General features: G+C 37.6%; 1 protein-coding gene across 7 annotated transcripts in view; it reads left to right on the forward strand.

The window, feature by feature from the left end:
* STAU1 (staufen double-stranded RNA binding protein 1) overlaps positions 1–20,576 on the forward strand; it is a 53,455-nt gene that overhangs the window by 23,571 nt on the left and 9,308 nt on the right. For 5 of the 7 annotated variants that reach the window (XM_037006260.2, XM_037006257.2, XM_037006258.2 and 2 more), the window contains 3 exons: positions 1,354–1,492; positions 3,258–3,423; positions 13,170–13,268. In XM_037006260.2, coding sequence (XP_036862155.2) covers positions 1,413–1,492; positions 3,258–3,423; positions 13,170–13,268 — 345 coding nt within the window. In that variant the 5' untranslated portion in view covers positions 1,354–1,412. Of the gene's footprint in view, positions 1–1,353; positions 1,493–3,257; positions 3,424–9,261; positions 9,287–13,169; positions 13,269–20,576 lie in introns of those variants that run through there. The other 2 variants (XM_037006262.2, XM_037006261.2) reach the window with 2 other exon arrangements.

Here is a 20,576-nt window from a genome sequence, read left to right on the forward strand (position 1 = left end):
GTGTCCCCGGGTAGCAGAGGCTGTCACAGCAGGGTTCCTTCTCCCCTACTTGAGGTCGCCTGCCCGCCCCTTTGTGGGCAGGAAGGGATCCAGAGGGCCTTGCTCACACCTTTCTCGTTGCTTTTGATTTCTTCATGGTGTTTTTCAAATTCATTCTCTACTGCAGATACATTTTATGGGTCAGAGCTGCTCTTAAAATGATTCAGGTTATGTTTAAAAGGCAGCTATATGAATTATGTAAAAATACACTTCTGATGTTAGGAAGACAGAAGTTAGTTACTCACGTGACCCTCTGATTTTGAAAACTCAAAGATACTCCTACAAATTTGATTCATGCACTAAATTTAGTCAAACCAGTTATAGTACTGAATCAACTCATTTTTTATTTTCTCTACACACATCCTAAAGAGGCATTTTAAGGTGGATATTTGTGTGCATTTGCCATTGTTAGTGTTTGTATTTTATATGGAAGTGTTACTTTTAAATGTCATTGTTCACTGACACTGATCTTTCTAGGCTGGTTTTCTTTTTAAGTGATTTTTAAAGGCTAATGGATTGGATTAATTGAGGGGGAAAAAACTGGAAAAAAAATAGTGTGTATTTTCTAAAGCTGGTAAATCTGAGATAACCCAAAATATATTTGCTCCTGTTGTACATGGAAACAGTTATTTTTCTAATAAGTATCACCACAGGTCAAATTCTGATATAAATATCAACAGTGGAAATACCTGAATATTTTGTGGGTCTCATCTGACTTCTGCAGATAGAATTTACTTGCCGCCTCCTCAGTGAATCTATACCCTTCTTATAGCGTACATTCTGTTGCATTGTAGTTCTTCGAGTGTGTTTGTATTCTTTGTACTCCTCTGGGGCAAGAATTGTGTCCTCAAACTTATAAGTACATTGTTCTTTGAAATAGCTTGTATAGACATACTTCTAATAGTAAATTGATAACCCAGTCAGTTATCACAACCAAAGTTATACTAAGTATTCTCAACAAAATGATTTGGACAGTCACATGGGATTTTTTAACCACAGAATTTGGTATGTATGGGAACTTATTTCTGACAACTGGAATGTGTGGCTTTCACTAATAACATCTTGTGTTAGATTGTTGCTCCCTCTAATAGCCCTTAGAGTGTATTTCATGCTGTTGACTGACTGTATATTAATATCTAGAAATCACAGCAGATTTTTGGGTATCCTGACCTGATGCCTAGCAGTGAAATACTTAGATTTTTCCATGAGCTGCATCATGAAGCCAATTAGTAAATAGTATGCTATTTTTTATTTTAGTGACTGTCATTCTTATATCAGAACAAAACCAGTTCTTTTGTTGATTCTGTGTTGCAGGAAGTGTGACCCCTACTGTAGAGCTAAATGCACTGTGCGTGAAACTTGGAAAAAAACCAATGTATAAGCCTGTCGACCCTTACTCTCGGATGCAGTCCACCTATAATTACAACATGAGAGGAGGTGCTTATTCCCCAAGGTACATACGTGTTTGTTTTAAATACAGGTTAAACTATATCTGATCTTTTACATAAAATAATAAAATCTGTAGATTGTGGAGAGTGTGATGATTTGGTCATCTCTAGGCCTGCCAAAAGTTGAAATCAGTCCTAATTGTGCCTGTGCTTTTGGAACTGTGTCTTGATGTTCTTTTAATTCCTGTCACTGGAAAGGGACTGAACATACTCCTCACTAGTAGTATGGCTGTAACCCCAAACAATCTGGTTAAAGACCACCCTTGTAACTGCTTTGTGTAAGCGAATCATACTTTAACAGGATTCCTGCAATGCCATGGTTCTCAGTATTCATAGATCCCCTGTTACTGTTTATTTGGTACTTTTTGACTTTTGAACTTACGTGCTTTGTAAATAATGTTGAAGTAAAGTTGCAGTAAAATATTAATTGAAACCTGAAGATGCCATGTGTTAAAAACCCATTGGCAGTCATAAGACATTAGTAGATAGATTGATGTGGAAGTCTTCACTTCTCTGCCCAGCTTAGGGCAAAGCCATTTATTTTATTTTATTTTTTTTTTGAGAGGGCATCTCTCATATTTATTGATCATATGGTTGTTAACAACAATAAAATTCTGTATAGGGGACTCAATGCACAATCATTAATCAACCCCAAGCCTAATTCTCAACAGTTTCCAATCTTCTGAAGCATAACGAACAAGTTTTTACATGGTGAACAAGTTCTTACATAGTGAATAAGTTCTTACATAGTGAACAGTGCAAGGGCATTCGGTTTTGATCACACATCATGAACTATAAACCATCAGGTCAATTATGCTTATTCGTTTGATTTTTATACTTGATTTATATGTGAATCCCACATTTCTCCCTTATTGTTATTATTATTATTATTTTAAATAAAATGCTGAAGTGATAGGTAGATACAAGATAAAGGTAGAAAACATAGTTTAGTGCTATAAGAGGGCAAATGTAGATGATCAGGTATGTGCGTATAGGCTAAGTATTAATCTAAGCTAGACAAGGGCAACACAACATCCACGGCTGCAGAAGATTTCTCTCAAAACGGGGGGTGAAGTTCTAAGCCTCACCTCTGTTGATCCCCAATTTCTCACCTGATGGCCCCCCTGCGACTGTGACTGTCTTAGGTTGTCCCTCCCTTAGGAATCTTACCTGTCTCTGGCTAACCACAGTCATTTTCCGGGGCCATACAGGGAAATGTAAAGTTGGCAAGTGAGAGAGAAGCAATATCATTTGAAAAGGTTAGCTTTTTACTTTTTGGGCAAAGCCATTTTAAAAATAAAAGTTGTGATGTAGGAAATCAGGCTCGGCCAGGCTGTGTAGGCTGTTAAGATTTCCAGGAAGGATGGTCCTCTCTAAAATACTTCTGTTTAAAACTATCCAGCCTTTTCTGGATACATGCAAGTGTGAATCTCACACATGAGAAAGTAGAACAAGTTTTCTGTCTCAGCCAAAGCCTAATACATTTTAGATTTTGTGTAAATATGGGTTAGCATTATAAATTGAACTCACGTTATTTGTAAGCCAGTGTATTTTGCTGAACATAAGTATGCTTGCTCATACTGTGTGCCAGTTCTAATCTAGTGTAAACTTACAAAATCTATGGGTATACTGATGAGGAATCAGTATTGGCAACCAAATACTAATGTGACTAAGATCCACGATGAAAGAAATACCCGGAATTTGCCAGAGAATATGTAGGTGACCTGTCAATCTGAGATTGTAATCTTCCTAACCCCCTTTTACTTTTAGGTACTTTTACCCATTTCCAGTACCACCTTTACTTTATCAAGTTGAACTTTCTGTGGGAGGACAGCAATTTAATGGGAAAGGAAAGACGAGACAGGCTGCGAAACATGATGCTGCTGCGAAAGCTTTGAGGATCCTGCAGAATGAGACCCCACCTGACAGGCTGGAGGTAAGGAGGGAACAGAGCTCCAGCCCCTTGACACCTCAGGCAGAGCAGGAGATGGAGTGTGAAAGACTTCGTCTCAAGTTGCTTTTTCTAAGAAGTGCGTTGGGGCTGTCTAATTTTTATTTGATAGCTTACAAGATTTTGTGTACCCTGTAGTTTCGTTGCCTTTTTTCTCTTTAAAAGAATTTCTTAGTAAGAAAATCAGATGCCTTCTTTTTCACTCTGTGTTTCACTCATAGTTTTGAGTGAACTTGTTAGAAAGATTGTGACTCCGTTGAATTGTGAAGAACATGTGTGGATAAATTCTTCGGTGCTAAAGGTTGCGCTTGTCAGAATCTACTGTGATTTATGATACCAGGTTAGAGAATTTCTGAAGCCATTTTTGACCAGGCACTTGTTCTTTATAAAGTGCCAGTTATTTATTGCTGCATAACAAATCATCACAAAACTTAGTGGCCTAAACACCTGCCAGCATTTATTTTACTCACAGATCTGCAATTTAAGCATGGCTTGGCAAAGGAGCTGTCTTTGCTCCACATAGCCCTGGCTGAGGTGGCTCTTCAGGGGCTAAAGGATCCACTTTCAGGATGGCTCCTTCTTCTGGTGAGTTGGGAATGGCTGTTGCCTGGAACTAAGCAGGGACTATTTCCTTGGGGACCTCAGTTCCTCTCTTAGTTAGCCTATGCAAAGACTGCCTACACATCCTCATGGTATAGTGCTGGGTTCCAAGAATAACTATCTTGTTGGGGGCAGGAAATGGAAGCAGGTTCCAGTTTCTTAAGTCCTGGGCTCAGAAATCACAGCATCGCCTCTGCTGTATTCTACAGGTCAAGCAGACACTGAGCCCAGATTCAAAAGGAGGATATATAGAATGTTATTTTTTTTTTAATTATTGAGGTAAAATTCAAATACCAAACTAACAGTTTTAACCATTTTAAATGTATAATTCATTGGTTTTTAGTACATTCACAATTTTGGACCCCCAACTTCTGGATGAGAGGAGAGTCAAAGAATTTGGGGGTCATGTTTTAGAACTACCACAATAGGAAAAGGATTTTAACTCCTTGTGACTAAATAAGGGTATGGGTCTTGGGAAATCAGTGACTGTGCCCTGATGGGCCAAAGTGTGAGTGATTATCTCTGGTAAGACAAAGTCTTATCACCAGAAGTCCAGAAGAAGCCCACTGAGGAGAAAACATTGGGATTTCATGGCTCTGTTTACTCAGCAGGAAATGCCTCCTGAAAGTACTCCTAGGAAGCATTTGACTTCTCTTCAAGAAACAAGTTCACAAAGAATAAGAAGGTCTTGCACAGAACATTGGGCTAAATGTATGCTGATAGGCCCCCGGGGGCCCAGCTCCAGAGTGGGGTTCTCCAGATGGTGCTGTGTGGCTACATGGCTGGCCGCACAGGAGGGTGTTATTTTTTGTTTCAGTACATTTCAATTTTCCAATGTAATCACACGTCTTAACGATGCTGATCTATTTCCAGGGTCCACTGAGGACCAAGTAAAAGAGAATGACTGGAACTTAGGAGATTTAGGGCAGTTAAAAGATGAGCTTCTCAGTGATGAGACCTGTTAAAATACCAGAAGGTAGTATAATCTGTCATTTTGGAAACTTCATTTTTTTTTTTTGAGAGGGCATCTCTCATATTTATTGATCAAATGGTTTTAACAACAATAAAATTCAGTATAGGGGGGTCAACGCTCAATGTACAATCATTAATCCATCTCAAGCCTAATTCTCGTCAGTCTCCAATCTTCTGAAGCATAACGAACAAGTTCTTACATGGTGAACGAATTCTTACATAGTGAATAAATTCTTACATGGTGAACAGTACAAGGGCATTCATCACAGAAACTTTTGGTTTTGATCATGAAATATGACCTATAAACAATCAGGTCAAATATGAATATTCGTTTGATTTTTGTACTTGATTTATATGTTGATCCCACATTTCTCCTATTATTATTATTATTTTTATTTTTAATAAAATGCTGATGGAAACTTCATTTTTTTACTTGACTTTGGTGCTGATCTAACTGGAGTCAGATGGAGCAGGTATTTTTCAGTTCCTTCTAGCCAGCAGTTGTTGCATGATTGCTAAACACTGGTATGTGCGTTATCTGCTTCAGAATCACTTGAGAATAAAAAAAAATTCTTTGGTCCAACCCACACAATTCTACCAAAAGTCTGTCTTTTGCTTTTTTTCTTTTTAAATGTGCTCTTGGAGTAATTCTAAAGCATGGTCAGGGTTTGTGAACTACAGATCTTCAGTATTATTGGGGCTTCCCAGGCAGTTTCCCTGCTTGGAATCCTGCTTGTAAGTATTCACAGTATTGCTTGAAAGGAAAAGTGCCTTTGGTGTCTCCGAGCCCAGCCGAGCTGACTCCACGGGTTGGTTAGCTGAGGCCGGAGGGCTGAGGCCATAGGAGACATGCTCCTTCTGAGTGCCTTGGACAGTCCAAGGAGCTTTGTTGGGAATCACATTAAATCGACTTGTTCCCCTTGTTTGCTGTCTGCCCTTTTTCTACTTCTGTGTGGTTTGAAGTAGAGACAGTGCCCTTCAGAAATGACACAAACACTGACCTTAACTCAGAAACCAGAATTGTTAATTAGGGTAAGACATTTTCTTTGAAGTAATAAATAAAATGCTTGGCTGCTTGCCTAAATGAGCTGCCCCCGGATTTATCAGGCCCCCTTGTAGGTGGGTAGTAGGGGGTAAAAAGATAACTTTTTTTTTGAACTATAAAATATTTTAAATCCAAAATTTTAAAAAGAAAAACATGCTTTATAAATTTACCACTTATAATCACTGTAAACATTTCAGTGGATGTCAGTACACAAACAAGTAAACACATACACCTGTTTCACAAAAATGGGGTGATATTGTACAGTGATCACCTTTTTCACTGAAGTGCTTATCATGAGTATGTTATTATGCCATTTATGTGTAATTCCCTGAAGGACTCAAATTCATTATGTATCGAAGCACTTAATGTATGCAAAGTTTTTTGTGTGAACATACAGTTTATTTTTTAAATAGAGGCTTGGATATTTAGGTTGCTTACAGTTTTTCCTTTTATAAAATAGGTAGTGAAGAACATTATTATAGTTAAATCTTCGTGTATGTCTGACTATTTTTATGAAACACAGTCCCAGAAGTGGAGTTGCATGGTAGTATATGTAGTCAAGAAACATATCCCCACCAGAAAGATGGTACTATTTGGGTACCATTTTTAGACCTCTAAAAGCAGACTGATTTCCTGTGGCTTGCCAACATTGCAAATAATCATTTTAAACAAATTATCCATTTTGCTGTTGAAAATTTGTAGGACGTGTGGTTGTGTGGTGGGTCAGTTTGTCTTCTCTAGAACATGGCCAATAAACTCGGCAGTTTCTCTCTAGAAGACATAGTCTGGCCCTTTAATGACGGTAATTTGTGCTCGACACTGGAGGAAAATGGCAGCGACACCCCTTCCCCTGTGGAGCTTAGTTGAATGGAGCTGACAGACAGTAATGTTAATATCATCAAAAAGTACAGTGAGTGCTAAGGTGGAAAAGTTAGCAGGCATTATGAGAGCATTAAATGTCTCCTTTAGATCAGAGTAATGGTGGTGCATTCAGAGAAGTCCTCTTAGAGGAAGAATCACTTAAGCTGAGACTAAAGATGAGCAAAAGAACAAAGGGAGCAGTTTATGTAAAGGTCCTGAGTTAGGAAAACACCCAAAAATCTAAGGCTTGTGGTAATAAGGATGATTTTTAGTCAGTGTCAAAGCTGTTAGGAGCAAGATGGTCATGGCTATAATATCTGGAATAGAGACAAACAGGAGCTAGCCTAAATATCCATTAGTAGGGAAATGGTTAAATAAATGGCTCCATTTATCCCAGGGAATACCAGAATGTAGATCTGCATAGCATACCTGGGCATGAAAGGAGGCCCATAATCTCTGAAGTGGGGTATTTAAGATTCAGAACTAAAGTTAGGTGTATAGTATAATCCTGTTTGTATTTAAGTAAACAAAAGTACCAGCTGTGTGCATATGTATGCATATGCTTAGATGTGCATGGTTTCTATCTTGGAGATAACAGACTTGAAAACTAGTTTTCACCTGGTGGTTGTGGTAGAAGACAGACTTTTAAAAAAAATCGTATTGTGTGAAGTTTAGTATTATGTTACTACTCTTGTAAAATTAAATAAGTGAGCTCTTCTTAGTCTTGAATCCTTATCTTCACTTGGGCCAGAGACATATTTAGGTGGAACTAAAACTGAAATTGGAGACCTGGATCCTCATTAGACTATCAGAATCCATTAGTTCCAATTTTCATTTTTGACCTTTTTAACTCTGTAAGGATTGATAGTGTATGACTTTTCTTTTTCTTGAGAGGACTTGAACCAAGAGAAAATTTGTACTTTTAATAGACTAAGACTCATTCTGTCTTAACAGTGATCATGTGAGTCCTTTGGTCCCTTCTATAAATCTTTACATTGTAGAATCTTAAGCATTTTGCTGTTTGTCATTCTACATATCATTTCAGCAGTATTCATCATATATTCCTAAATATGCTAAGCAAGACTAAAATAAGAAAATGGAAGAGGAATGAAATCCCTAGGTGGATGATACAGTAATGAAATAACTGTCATTACTGCCTTATCCTTTAATGTTCTTACTGTATTGCCTAATCTATTGCATCATCTTTCAAGAAGATACAAAAGACTGGACACACCATCCTTTAACTCTACTTTTAGCTTTCATTGAGCTCAGGTGAGAATTCAGCTTTTTCTTTTTCCATCTCTAATGGCAAAGAGAAGAAAACTGACTAGGAACACATTTTGATTATTAGACAAATCAGAAGATGAATGCGAAGAGACAGATAGCAACTCACTAGATGCTACGATGGTGGTGAAATTGAGTGTTTAAGTGAAATCTCAGTTTGTGAGTCTTCAGGTGATAATCTCAGATAAATTTTCTCAAACTCAAAAATTGGCAAGTGAACAGTTTCTGTTATATACAGAAAGGAATTGTGTATTCTCTTTTGGTCAGTCATTCAGGAGGAAAGACTTTGTCGCACAGTATTTTGCAACAAGAACCTGGACTATCCTGTTTTTTTTTTTTTAAAGTATGTGTGACAACATCTTCTATGATTCTTGGCCACCAGAATTTCTCACCATTTACTGTCCACAAAATAAGTGGACAGATGCAAACGGAGGTGTGTGTACAAAGGTGATTAGAAGGATATAGATGATGCGATGATGAAAAAGTACCATTAGCTTGATCCTTCTTTTGGGGTTTGTAAATCTTAGAAATGAAAGCATTTGTAGTTATGGAGTAAAGAAGATGGCTGTTCTCTCTTCAACAAAATTATGGGTCAGTTTCAAAAGAAGTGTGTTTTGACAATACCAGTACAAGAAGAATCAGAAGTCACGATAAGCTAGAACCATTTGGAGATGCATTTGAAATAATGTACTGTTCCAAGCAGGCTGTGTGTTAGGCTCAGGCATGCCAGCTGATGAGCAGTCAGTTGCATTCATGGACCTTGCCTGTTTTGGGTGCAGATACCCTTCAAACTACAAAGATGGGGTAAAAACTTGGGTTTGCTATTTTAAATTCTTATTAAAATCTCTGTGAAATGATTTTTGTTGTCCTTTTATTCTGTATATTATTTGTAAAATGACTTTAAATATAAACTAATAAAAAGGGTCTATTGGAGCCAGATGGTAAATGGTAATGACTATTTTTTCCTGGCATACTGAGGGTTAAGCATGGTTCAGAGTGTTTTTTTCTTTTCTTAATGTTGCCTAGATTTTATTGCTGAACCATACACTATGGAATTGATGTTAACAGTAATTCCACTTCATGAAGGTAAGCCTAAGGGCCCACTACACTTTCCCCATTTTGCTGGGAATGGTATTTGTGGATTTGTTTTGAGTCATTCTGCTGCTTCCCCCATTGCAACATTTTGTCCAATCCAGATGATACCAAATTATTTATGTAAAAGAGCACATAATCTCACTTCCAGATAAATGTATATATCTTTGTTTCCTGTTTTGCATTTTTATTTTACTGGCTGCTTTGTCCTATTGAAAGTCCTTTGGAAGGCAATGGCTTAGAGCAGTGAATTTCAACTCTGGTTGCTAGTAAAATCACCTGGGATCTTTAAAAAAAAAAAAAAACAACCATAAATAAAATGAATATTCAGGCCCTGCCTGCAAAATTTTGAGTTCACTTCTCTGGAGTGGGGCTCTGGCATCTGTCCTTGTAAATCTTCCAAGTGATTCTAATGGTGTTGTGGTTGAGAACCACAGATTTAAAGTTTAGAATTCAGCTGTAGACCATTGTTTTTTATCAGACTTACGTGGAACCTCAGTATATAAAATAGAAAGGTAGCATTTCATACTATACACTTGGAAGTTTGAATTTTATAATATTTAAACAATCTGTGAGAATAATTTATGTGAATTTTCAAAACAAAATTTTTGTCTATCAAGAAAAACATGGCTGGGAAAGACATAGTCCCATTTTAAAACAATGGTTCACTCTGTTATGCGAAGGAGGGTGAGAAAGGCTTCATTGTTTTCCTTAAAAAAAGGAAAGAAAATTTTATGTCACTAATACTTAATGATGACATCTGTTAAATCCAGCACAAATACTTGTTAATTTGTACTTTTCTGTACATATGAAATGTCATAATTAAAAGTTAAAACTAATTGGGCTGGTAAAGCCAACAACAAATTTGAAAACTGGGGTGGTACGTACATGGCAATTGAGGTCTTTTGTCAGCCTCAGCACCCAGTTTATTCCCCAGTTTTGTCTGGTTGCACATAAGAGAACATTCTCATTCACATTACTTAGCAAGAGAGGGAACCATTTTTAAAAGGTCATCTATTTAAAATAAAAAACTGGATGCTCTTCAAACAGCTGTCAAAACCTTTGTTGTGCACAAAAATGAGCTAACCTGTTAGCACAAGTTAATGCATTGTCTCTAGTGTATGAGTATTTGATATAAACACATTTTTTGTTGCTTTAAAAAATTAAGGTAAAATACACATAACAGATTACTGTTTTAACTATTTTTTAAGTATACAGTTCGGTGGCATTAAAAATATATTCTCATTGTTTTTCAGCTATCACCACTATTCATTTTCAGAACTTCTTTATCCCACATTGAAACTCTGTATACGTGAAACAATTAACTTCCCCTTTCCCCTGGTAACCTCTATTCTATTTCTGTATCTCTGCATCTGCTTATTGTAGATACATCATAGAAATGGATATTTGTCTTTTGTGTCTGGCTTATTTCACTATGTTTTCAAGATTCATCCATGTTGTAGCATGTTTCAGATTTTCATTTCCTTTTTAAGGCTGTTGAATAATAGTCCATTGTGTGACTGTTCCACATTTTGTGTACCCATTCATCTGTTGATGGATGTTTGGCTATTGTGAATATGCTTCTGTGAACATAGGTGTGCAGATATCTGTTTGCACCCTTACTTTCAGTTCTTCTGAGTATATATATAGAAGTGGAATTGCTGAATCATATATATAATTCTATGTTTAACTTTTGAGGAACCACCTAAATTTTCTACTGAGGCGGCCCTATTTTACATTCCCACCAGCAATGTACAAGGCTTCCAGTTTCTCCGTTTCCTTGCCAACACGTGGGTTTTTTTGTGGCCATTCTTACGGATGTGAAGTGGTATCTCATTGTGGTTTTGACTTGGATTTCCCTCATGATAGTGATGTTCAGCATCACTTCGTGTGTTTGTTGGCCATTTTTGTTATCTTCTTTGGAGAAATACCTATTTAAATACTTCTCCCATTTTTGAATTGGGTTGTGTGTTGTTGAGTTGTAGGAATTCTTTATATATCCTGTATATTTATCAAACGTATGACTTAGAAATATTTCCTCCCATTCTGTGGGTTTTCTTTCTTGGTAGTGTCCTTCGATGCACAAAAGTTATTCATTTTGATGAATTTCAATTTATCAATTTTTTGTTGTTGCCTCTGCTTTTGCTGTCATTCAAGAAATCATTGCCAAAGCCAGTGTTACAAAACTTTTCCCCTATGTTTTCGCCTAAGAGTTCTATAATTTTAACCCTTATGCTTATGTCCTTGATCCATTTTGAGTTAATTTTTGCATATGGTTTAAGATTAGGGTCCAACTTAATTTTTTTGCATGTGGATATCTGGTTTTTCCAGCAACATTTGTTGAACATACTTTTTAAAATAGTCTTTTTTAATTTTTTTAGCTTAAAACCTATTTAAAAAATAAATTTCAAACAAACCTCTTTGGAGACCCATGCTTCTGAAGCACCTTGCTTCAAGATTTCTGGTTTTTAAGGATTCACTCATGAAGAGGCCCTCTTTCTGTTTAGAAGTTAAACAAGAATGAAAATGTGTTTAGGTTAATAAACCACCAGAAATGCTATGCAAATAGTTTTGGCTAGGCAGAGAGTGAAGTGAAACCATACTGGAAAGAAAACATTACCATAATGGAAGGGGAGACAGAATTATAGTGTCTGGGATACATTTACTTGTATAAGATTATACTTGATTGTATTAATGATTTTTTTAAACTTGAAGTTTTATTTCTTTTAATTACAGCTTGAAATATTGATCCATTCTAGGTAAAGGATTTACATGATAAATGTAAAGAAGTGCACAGCAGATAAAATCCTGCATAGTCCTGCACCTTGCTGATTCAGTAATTTCAGTCACGTGTTCCTTTCAGATACTGGGTGCTAATTTGGAAATAGGATTTTACAAATTCTTTGACAAGAGTCCCAATAATATGAACAAAAATACAGCTGTGGGTGACACTTTGCTATTACTGAGCTTATCTAGTTTCTCATATTATCACTGCAGTGCAGTAGAGAATCCATGTTTATCAGCATGCACAGAGATTATCTCTGCCCCTCTTTAATCCCAGCACAGAGATTATCTCTGCCCCTCTTTAATCCCAGCACAGAGATTATCTCTGCCCCTCTTTAATCCCAGCACAGAGATTATCTCTGCCCCTCTTTAATCCCAGCACAGAGATTATCTCTGCCCCTCTTTAATCCCAGCACAGAGATTATCTCTGCCCCTCTTTAATCCCAGCACAGAGATGATCTCTGCCCCTCTTTAATCCCAGCCCTGGCTGGAGAATTGTAAATGAACCTCTTATGAAGACAGAGTCTTCGCTTTTGTTCAGGGGACTTGATTAGTTTGCACGTTGCAGTTTTGCTGGCAGCATTGAGTATGAGACACGCGGCACTTCTGTAATTTGTTTCACTGCATCCTTTTTAAAAAAGGGGTTTCCAGGGACTCTATGTCAAGTAAGAAACTTTACTTAGGTGCAGAGACTTCTGTTTGAATTTGCCGTGTCCCACACAGATCTGTCTGTATTTTGACTTTCTAAAACATGGCTTGCTAGTCCCCTGGGTCCCGGTCCCTGGAAGCCACTCTTCCTGACCAGCTATGGCCTCTTGCTGTACCACAATGAGGCTGATACATACCCAGAGGTCTGTTAGGTGTGGATTGCTTGCAGTGGATTTTTGAGGTATCATCTGACCCAAGTTTGAAAGAAAGGACACTTTTTTTGGCCTTTGACATTCACTGGCACATGGTATGCATGTGGCTTTGTTCACTGGGTTAGTGCTCAGGCTATAAAGCCAAGGTTCAGTGTTTTTAAAGTTTATCATCACAGTTGGGATGTTGACAGTTTTAATAGAAGTTGACTGCAAAACGATTATTCTTCCTTTAGGTGAATGGAAGAGAATCGGAAGAAGAAAATCTCAATAAATCTGAAATAAGTCAAGTGTTTGAAATTGCACTTAAACGGAACTTGCCTGTGAATTTTGAGGTAAGCTTATTTTACATGTGGGACTCCGTATTGTAAAATACTGGTGGCATTTAGCATCGGAATTTGCTTTTAGTGAATAACTGGAGTAATAATCATATATATGGGACCTTTCAAATTGAAGATTCAAACTTTGTATTTAGCAAAGCAATATTTATTCACCTTTTCTAGTTAAGAACAGCCATTGATCTCTAGATGGTCCATGGGTGGCATCAGTTGGTCTGTGTACATCCTGACATGGTTTGATAAATACTGTATTTATGTTTTAGTGTGTATTCTTCTGGAGAGAAGGGTCCATTGTTTTCATTAGATTCTCTAAAGTATCTCTTATTCCAGAGTATTAAGAATTTCCTTAACAATCCCTAGAAATCTTGTCAGAGTAATTGTTACAAGGACATAGGTTTTGTCGTTGTCCAGCATCTGCCGCCCAATTCACCTGTGATAATAACTTCTTTTGTTTTTGGACACTTTATGGTTGAAAAATAAAATGGGTTTTTAGTTCAAAATGGAAAGTAAGGTACATTTAAGTATGTGTTTTCTTCAAAGACACAGTAAATCCAAATAGACTAGGCAGGTAAGGAAGGATTTTTTTTAAGTTTCCCTTAATGATCTGACACATGGCAAATTCTTTGCAAATTCTTTTGATTTCCATGCTTAGTTATGCAAGGTTGTTTTTTAATAATAGCACATCAATTCTTTAGTCTTTCAAAGTTAAAAAGACTATATATATGTTAGTCTTCCAAAGAGCATTAAACTTATACTTTGTTATTAGGCAAATGTAACTTGAGGTGGGATATCTGCTTAAAACAATTTTAAGTGGTTCATAAACATTTTTTGGCCTGTTTCTTTTTAAAAGCCCATCTGAAGTTTATTATTCCGTAAAATAGTTTATAATGTAGCATTTTTGAATTTATAGGTGATCCCCAAATTTTCGTGCCTGACTTTCAGAAAATACCTACCTTCTGTTAAGTGCCAGTACCCTAAACTGGCTTCTGAACTCAGTCCTCAATCCATCAGCTAGGTAATGGTGATTTCTGACCTACACCTGGCAGTACTTACCTTCCTGCCGTGGGTAACACGTAGGGATAGGAAGTTGGACTTGGATAACAGGGCAACCCTGTGTCCGCCCCCACCCCCTCCATCCTGCCCTGTCCTGGCAGGCAGGACAAGGTTTATATTGTCCCCTTGGAGTGCAGAGCCCCATATGGACCCAGCCCGAGTATTTTCTACATCTTCCAGCCTTTCTCCCTCTCTTGGGGGTAGGTCTTGGGGAGAGGACCTACAGAGTGAGAGGGCTAGTAGTTGGTTAGGAACTAGGTGGGAGCTTCACCCCAAGAAACCATGAGATCTCCCTGGGTACTTACTGAAGGAAAGGAAAGGAAAGAAATGCTTCCTTTCTCTCCCTGCTGAGGGATTAGTAGGTCATGAGAAAGGATTTCTAAAGATTGGAGGGTAGGGTCAAGACTGTGGGAGTGGGGAGTGCCTGGCTTCCCAGGTTACCCCTGGGTTACAGAGGTGACTACTGGGGCCAGGGTCCTGGATCCCTGTGAAGCTGCCACCTGCTTGCACTAGTTGCTACCCTGCCTGCGAAGCCTCAGAGCTTTCTGGAACTGCAGTGAGGGATTCCTGTTTTATGTTTTTGCTCTGTGGTATTTGAGGACCAGATTGCTTCTGTCCCACCTCCACTTTTGCTTAGGTTTCAGGTTTGGCTTTCAAATTTGTATTCAGGAATATGTGACATGGCAGGGAACTGTCAAGTAGTCACCCCTGGGAGTGCCCTCTGGCGGTGAATACCTTTTAAAGTGATAGTCTATAAACATTACATTTTGAGCATAGGAGGTAGTATATTGAGTTTGTTATGATGAGTACTTATATTAAATAACTCTCACATATCAAAGGTTCATATTAGCTTCCATTATTACCTTGAGCCAGGGCTTTCGTATTTTGTTTTCTTTCTTTCTTTTTTTCCTCACAGTTCTGTCTCTGGCAACCGGAAGATTGCCTGACATTGGATGCTCAGGAAATAGTTATAAATGAACAAAATATATATTTTTCAGTTAAGTTTTTGATAGTAAAATCTGTTACATAGGAAGCTGTGTTAGGTATTTAACAGGAGAAGAAAAGAGCCATTTATAAGTCTTCAAAAAAAATGTAAACAGCTTGACTTGTGATAAAATATATAGTTTTAGTTAGAAAATGGTGTCATCACTAGGAGGCTGCTGGGACTTGATCACACTAAATACACTTCTAGGTCAAACTCTAGGCTTAGGTGGGATCACACTGTGAAGGGCGGTAAACATGCTTGCCGAGGGGCCAGGGTGATGGCGCAGTTTTGAAGTGAGCATCAGGGTGGCAGCTTATCTTTCGAATGATCGAAGGACGTGGGCATCCGGGCTGCGGGTGTGGAAGGCGGGGTGGGGACCGGGGCACGCTCTGCCACGCTCCGCAGTGCATGTGTGGGTGAGGGCCTCCCGCACCTCTCTTCTGCCCTCTCCTCTCTGAGGAGCCTCCTGGTCTCCTGTGCTCATAGTGTTCCCAGCCAGGTTTTCAAGTTTTTATTTTGAAAATTCTAAACCTATGGAAAAGTTTAAAGAGGACAATGAATATCCTTCACTTAGATTAACATTTGCTCTTTCTTTCTCTGTAAATGTACATATCATCTTATTTTTTTACTTTTGCTGAATCATTTGAGAGTAAGTGGCAGATGTCATGTCCTCTGACTCCTAATATTTCAGCATGTATCACTTAAGAACAAGGACATTATGTTAAATAACCATGATCTGTTTATCAAATACAGGAAAGCTGGTGTTGCTGCCCTGCTCTTACCTCCTGTTAGCCTGTGTTGCACTCAGCCAGGTGTCCCACGCATCGCACGCCGCCTTTAGTTGGCGCATTGCTTTCGTCTCCTCTGATCTCTAACAGCCTTTCAGTGCTTGCCTTTCATGACACTGACATTTTTAAAAGTCGGTTGTTCTAATAGAACAGCCCTCAACTTGGGTTCATGTGATTGTTTCCTTATGGTTAGTTTCAGGTTATGCCTTCTTGGCAGGAGCACCACAAAAGTGATGCCAGTTCTTCTCAGCATCACAGGAGGTCATTTTATACCAGTGTTGGTGATGTCAGCTTCATGGGCTACACCAGGTGTGCTCCACCTGAGGCGTCCTTTCTCTGTAATTAATCCATAACTGCAGGCAGATGCTTGAAGGTTCTGCCCTAACAGGTTTCCCTAGTGATTCTAAGAGGTCCCTGATAAATCTTACCGTGGTGGACGTTACATTGATTTTCTGTATTTCCAAGCTGGTGTTGTATTCTAAAGAAAAAGTACCCCCCTTACATGACATTTGTTCATATGAGTCTAGGTGCATTGCTGTTTTTATTCAAAGGGTTACTCCATTGCTGCCGTTACTCCTTTGATGTTCAGATTGCTGTCCAACTGGCTTTTGTGTCCTTTGACATGCCCCCATCAGTTCTTTTGTGTGGGGTTCAGGTTTCTTGAGGTTAATTTGCATACAGTAAAATTTGCCCTGTTTAAGCCTATAAGTTGATGTTTTGGATGAGTACACAGTTTGTATGACAGTGTATGAGAGCAGTCAGGGTGTAGGGCATCTTTCACATCTGCAGTCAATCCCTTGCCTCTGTTCTCAGCCTCAGGCAGCCACTCTGTTTTGTTCTACAGTTTTCCTCTGCCAGAATGTTACATAAATGGAATTGTAGAGTATATTGCCTTTTGTCCAGCTTCTTTAACTTAACATTATGCAAATTTTGAGTCATCTGTTGAATGTGTCATTAGTTCATTGCTTTTTATTGCTGAGTGGTGTTCATCGTACAGACATACCACAACTCAGCTGTTAACATTTGGGCTGTTTTCAGGTGATGGTTATGAATAAAGCTACCATAAACATGTACATACATTTGTATAGGCATGTTTTCATTTCTCTTGGGTAAATATTTAGGACTAGATTTGCAGGGTTGCATGATAAATACATCTGTAACTTAATAAGATGCTGCCAAACATTTCCAAAATGGAAGTATCGTTGTACCTTCCCACCCACAATGTATGAGAGCTCGTCCTCTTCAATACTTATTGTCAGTTTTTAAAATTTTAGTCATTCGAGGAGATGTGTAGTAGTAACTAGTGGTTTTAGTCTGTATCTCCATGAAGAGTAGTGACATTGACCATCTTTTCATATTGTTTACTGTCTGTGTATCATCTTCAGGGAAATGTCTGTTCACATGTCAATTTTTTTTTTGGATCATATTTATTGATCAAATGGTTGTTAACAACAATAAAATTCAGTATAGGGGGGTCAATGCTCAATGTACAATCATTAATCCATCTCAAGCCTAATTCTCGTCAGTCTCCAATCTTCTGAAGCATAATGAACAAGTTCTTACATGGTGAACGAATTCTTACATAGTGAATAAGTTCTTACATGGTGAACAGTACAAGGGCATTCATCACAGAAACTTTCGGTTTTGATCACGCATTATGAACTATAAACAATCAGGTCAAATATGAATATTCATTTGATTTTTATACTTGATTTATATGTTGATCCCACATTTCTCCCTTTATTATTATTATTATTTTTATTTTTAATAAAATGCTGAAGTGGTAGGTAGATGCAAGATAAAGGTAGAAAACATAGTTTAGTGCTGTAAGAGGGCAAATGTAGATGATCAGGTGTGTGCCTATGGGCTAAGTATTAATCCAAGCTAGCACATGTCAATTTTTTAATTGAGCTTGCAGGTTCTATATGTATTCTGAATACAATTCTTTTATCAGATATTTATTTGCCAAATATTTTCTCCAAGTTTCTGGCTTGTCTTTTCATTTTTTTTCACTGTCTTCCAAAGAGCAGTAATACTTAATTTTGGTGAGGACTGGTTTGCCAAATTTCTTTTATGGCTTGTGATCACCTAAGATACCTTTGCTTAATCTGAGGTCATTCTCCTTTGTTTTCTTCTAGAGGTTTTATAGTTTCAGCTCTTAAATTTAGGTTTATGATTCATTTTGCGTTATAATTTTTATTATGCTCTGAGGTAAGAGTTGAGGTTCTTTTATTTTTTTCTTTTGTATTTGGATGTGTAACTGTCTGTATACCCTGCCTGTCTCCTCCCTCTTTAGAGCTTGAGGACTTCTTTACTTTCTGGTACAACAACATGTTTTACCCTCACTTAGAACTTTGCTTGTTCTAGATTTGGCCTCAGTGGAGAAGGATATTCTTATAGACATGGCCTCGGTGTTCCTTCAAGGAGCTGGTTCCCATTAATGGAGAGTGGTATATGGAGACCAAGACGAGGGTGTGAGGCATGCCTTTTGCTGCTGGAGAGTCATTGCTTCCAGCCCCTATCAGCAGATAGTACTGGTAAATACTGTATTTTTAAAATCCCAAGTGTATAACTCTAAAATTTCAGCCCAGCACTCTCTGTTCCTTAATTTCCATGTTTGGATCTCCTTTTTCCATCATGAGATTCTGGCTCCCAGCAACATCAGTGTGTATTTACTCACACCATCAACCACAGACCTAGAAATAAAGTGCAAGATATCTTTGGAGTTTTTTTTTTTTAAATTAAAGTATTATTGATATACAGTCTTATGATGGTTTCATATAAACAACACTGTGGTTTTAACGTTCCACCCATATTATCAAGTCCTCACCCCCTCTATTGCGGTCACTGTCTATCAGCATAGTAAGGTGCTATAGAGTCATTCCTTGTCTTCTCCATGCTCTTTTGGGTTCTTTTATCTTCATACTGAAGATATATCAGCAAAGTATTTACGTTCCAGAGTTACTTGTCTATTGAAATAAGCTTCATATACTGTAAAATGTACATACCTTAAGTGCATCGGCCATTACGTTTTCCTAACCTCCAAAAGTCCTTGCTCCCCTGCCCAGTAATACCCACCTAGAAGATGCTGCTTTCTGCAATCACTAAATTGATTTTCGTTGTTCTTAGACTTCATGTAAAAGGAATGATGTAATATGGGTGGTTTGCTGTTGAGTTTCTCCATGTGTATCAGTAGTTCATTGCCAAGTGATAATTCACTGTATGAATATAAAACTAATTTATCCATCGTCTTGTTGACAAACATGTGAGTTGTTTCCACTTTGGAAACTATTATAAACAAACCTGCTAAGTCTTCTTGTGTACACGTGCACACAGAAGTGCTGAGTCAAAGGGTAGGTGTTTAATAAAACTTGTCAAACCATTTCCCAAAGTGATTTTACTAGGTTACACTCCCATCAGTTGTTCCACATCTTTGTCAACACTTGATATTGTTATTTGGTTTAATTTTAGCTGTTTTGGGGTGTGTGTGTGTGTGTGTTGTATTTCATTATGGTTTCAATTTGCATTTCCTGGGTGACTAACGATGGGTACTTTGTTATATATGAGATCTTATTTTATAAAGCACTTGCTCAAGTATTTTTTTTTCAATTGAATAATTTGTCTTTTTATTACTGACTTGTACAAGTTCTTTAAATATCCTAGATATAAGTCCTTTGTTAGATACATATGTTGCAAATATTCTATGGGTTCCCTTTATTTTTTAGGTGTCATTTGATGAGCAGATTTTATTTTGAGGAATTCCAATTTTATTTTCTTTTTGGTTGGTGTCTTTTGTGTTAAAGAACTCTTTGCCAACCTCATGGTCTTGGAATTTTCTCTGTGTTTGCTTCTGAAAGCTTCAGAGTTTCAGCGTGCACATCAGGTCTGTGTTCTAGTTCCAGTTAATTTATGCTTATTGTTGAGCTTGAGGTCATGGTTCAGCTTTTTCCCATGTGGATATTTAGTTGCTTTAATAGCATTTTTAAAAAAAAGACTTTTGATTTCCTTTGGTATGTTTGCCAAAAATTAGGAGACCATAGATGTGCCCATTTATTCTGCATTATTTTCTGCTTTATTGAGCTGTTTTATCTTTAAACAATACCATGATGCCATAGTTGCTCTTGCTTTATAGTAAGTATTGAAATCTGTAGATCTAAGTCTTCTAACTTGTCTTATCAAAGGTGTCTTGGTAATGTAAATTGGATTCAGTTTTGATTTTCCTTCTCTGTGATTGTGGAATTACTTTAACATGCACTTAGGCTTCTGTTCACATTTTGTTTTAGTGTTTTCCTCCATCTTTGATGACTTATTTTTGTATTTTTATACGTAAAACACTAAATAGTTCCAAAACTCAAGACTGTAGAAAAGATACATTCAGAAGTGTCCTATTGTTTGTCCTATTGTTTGGTCTTTCTCTCCCACTTGCTGTAGGATACTGATCCATTGGTTTCTGTTTTATTCTTCCTGTGTTTCTTTTTG

The sequence above is a fragment of the Manis javanica genome, chromosome 5, assembly GCF_040802235.1.
Source record: "Manis javanica isolate MJ-LG chromosome 5, MJ_LKY, whole genome shotgun sequence".
Lineage (NCBI taxonomy): Eukaryota > Metazoa > Chordata > Mammalia > Pholidota > Manidae > Manis > Manis javanica.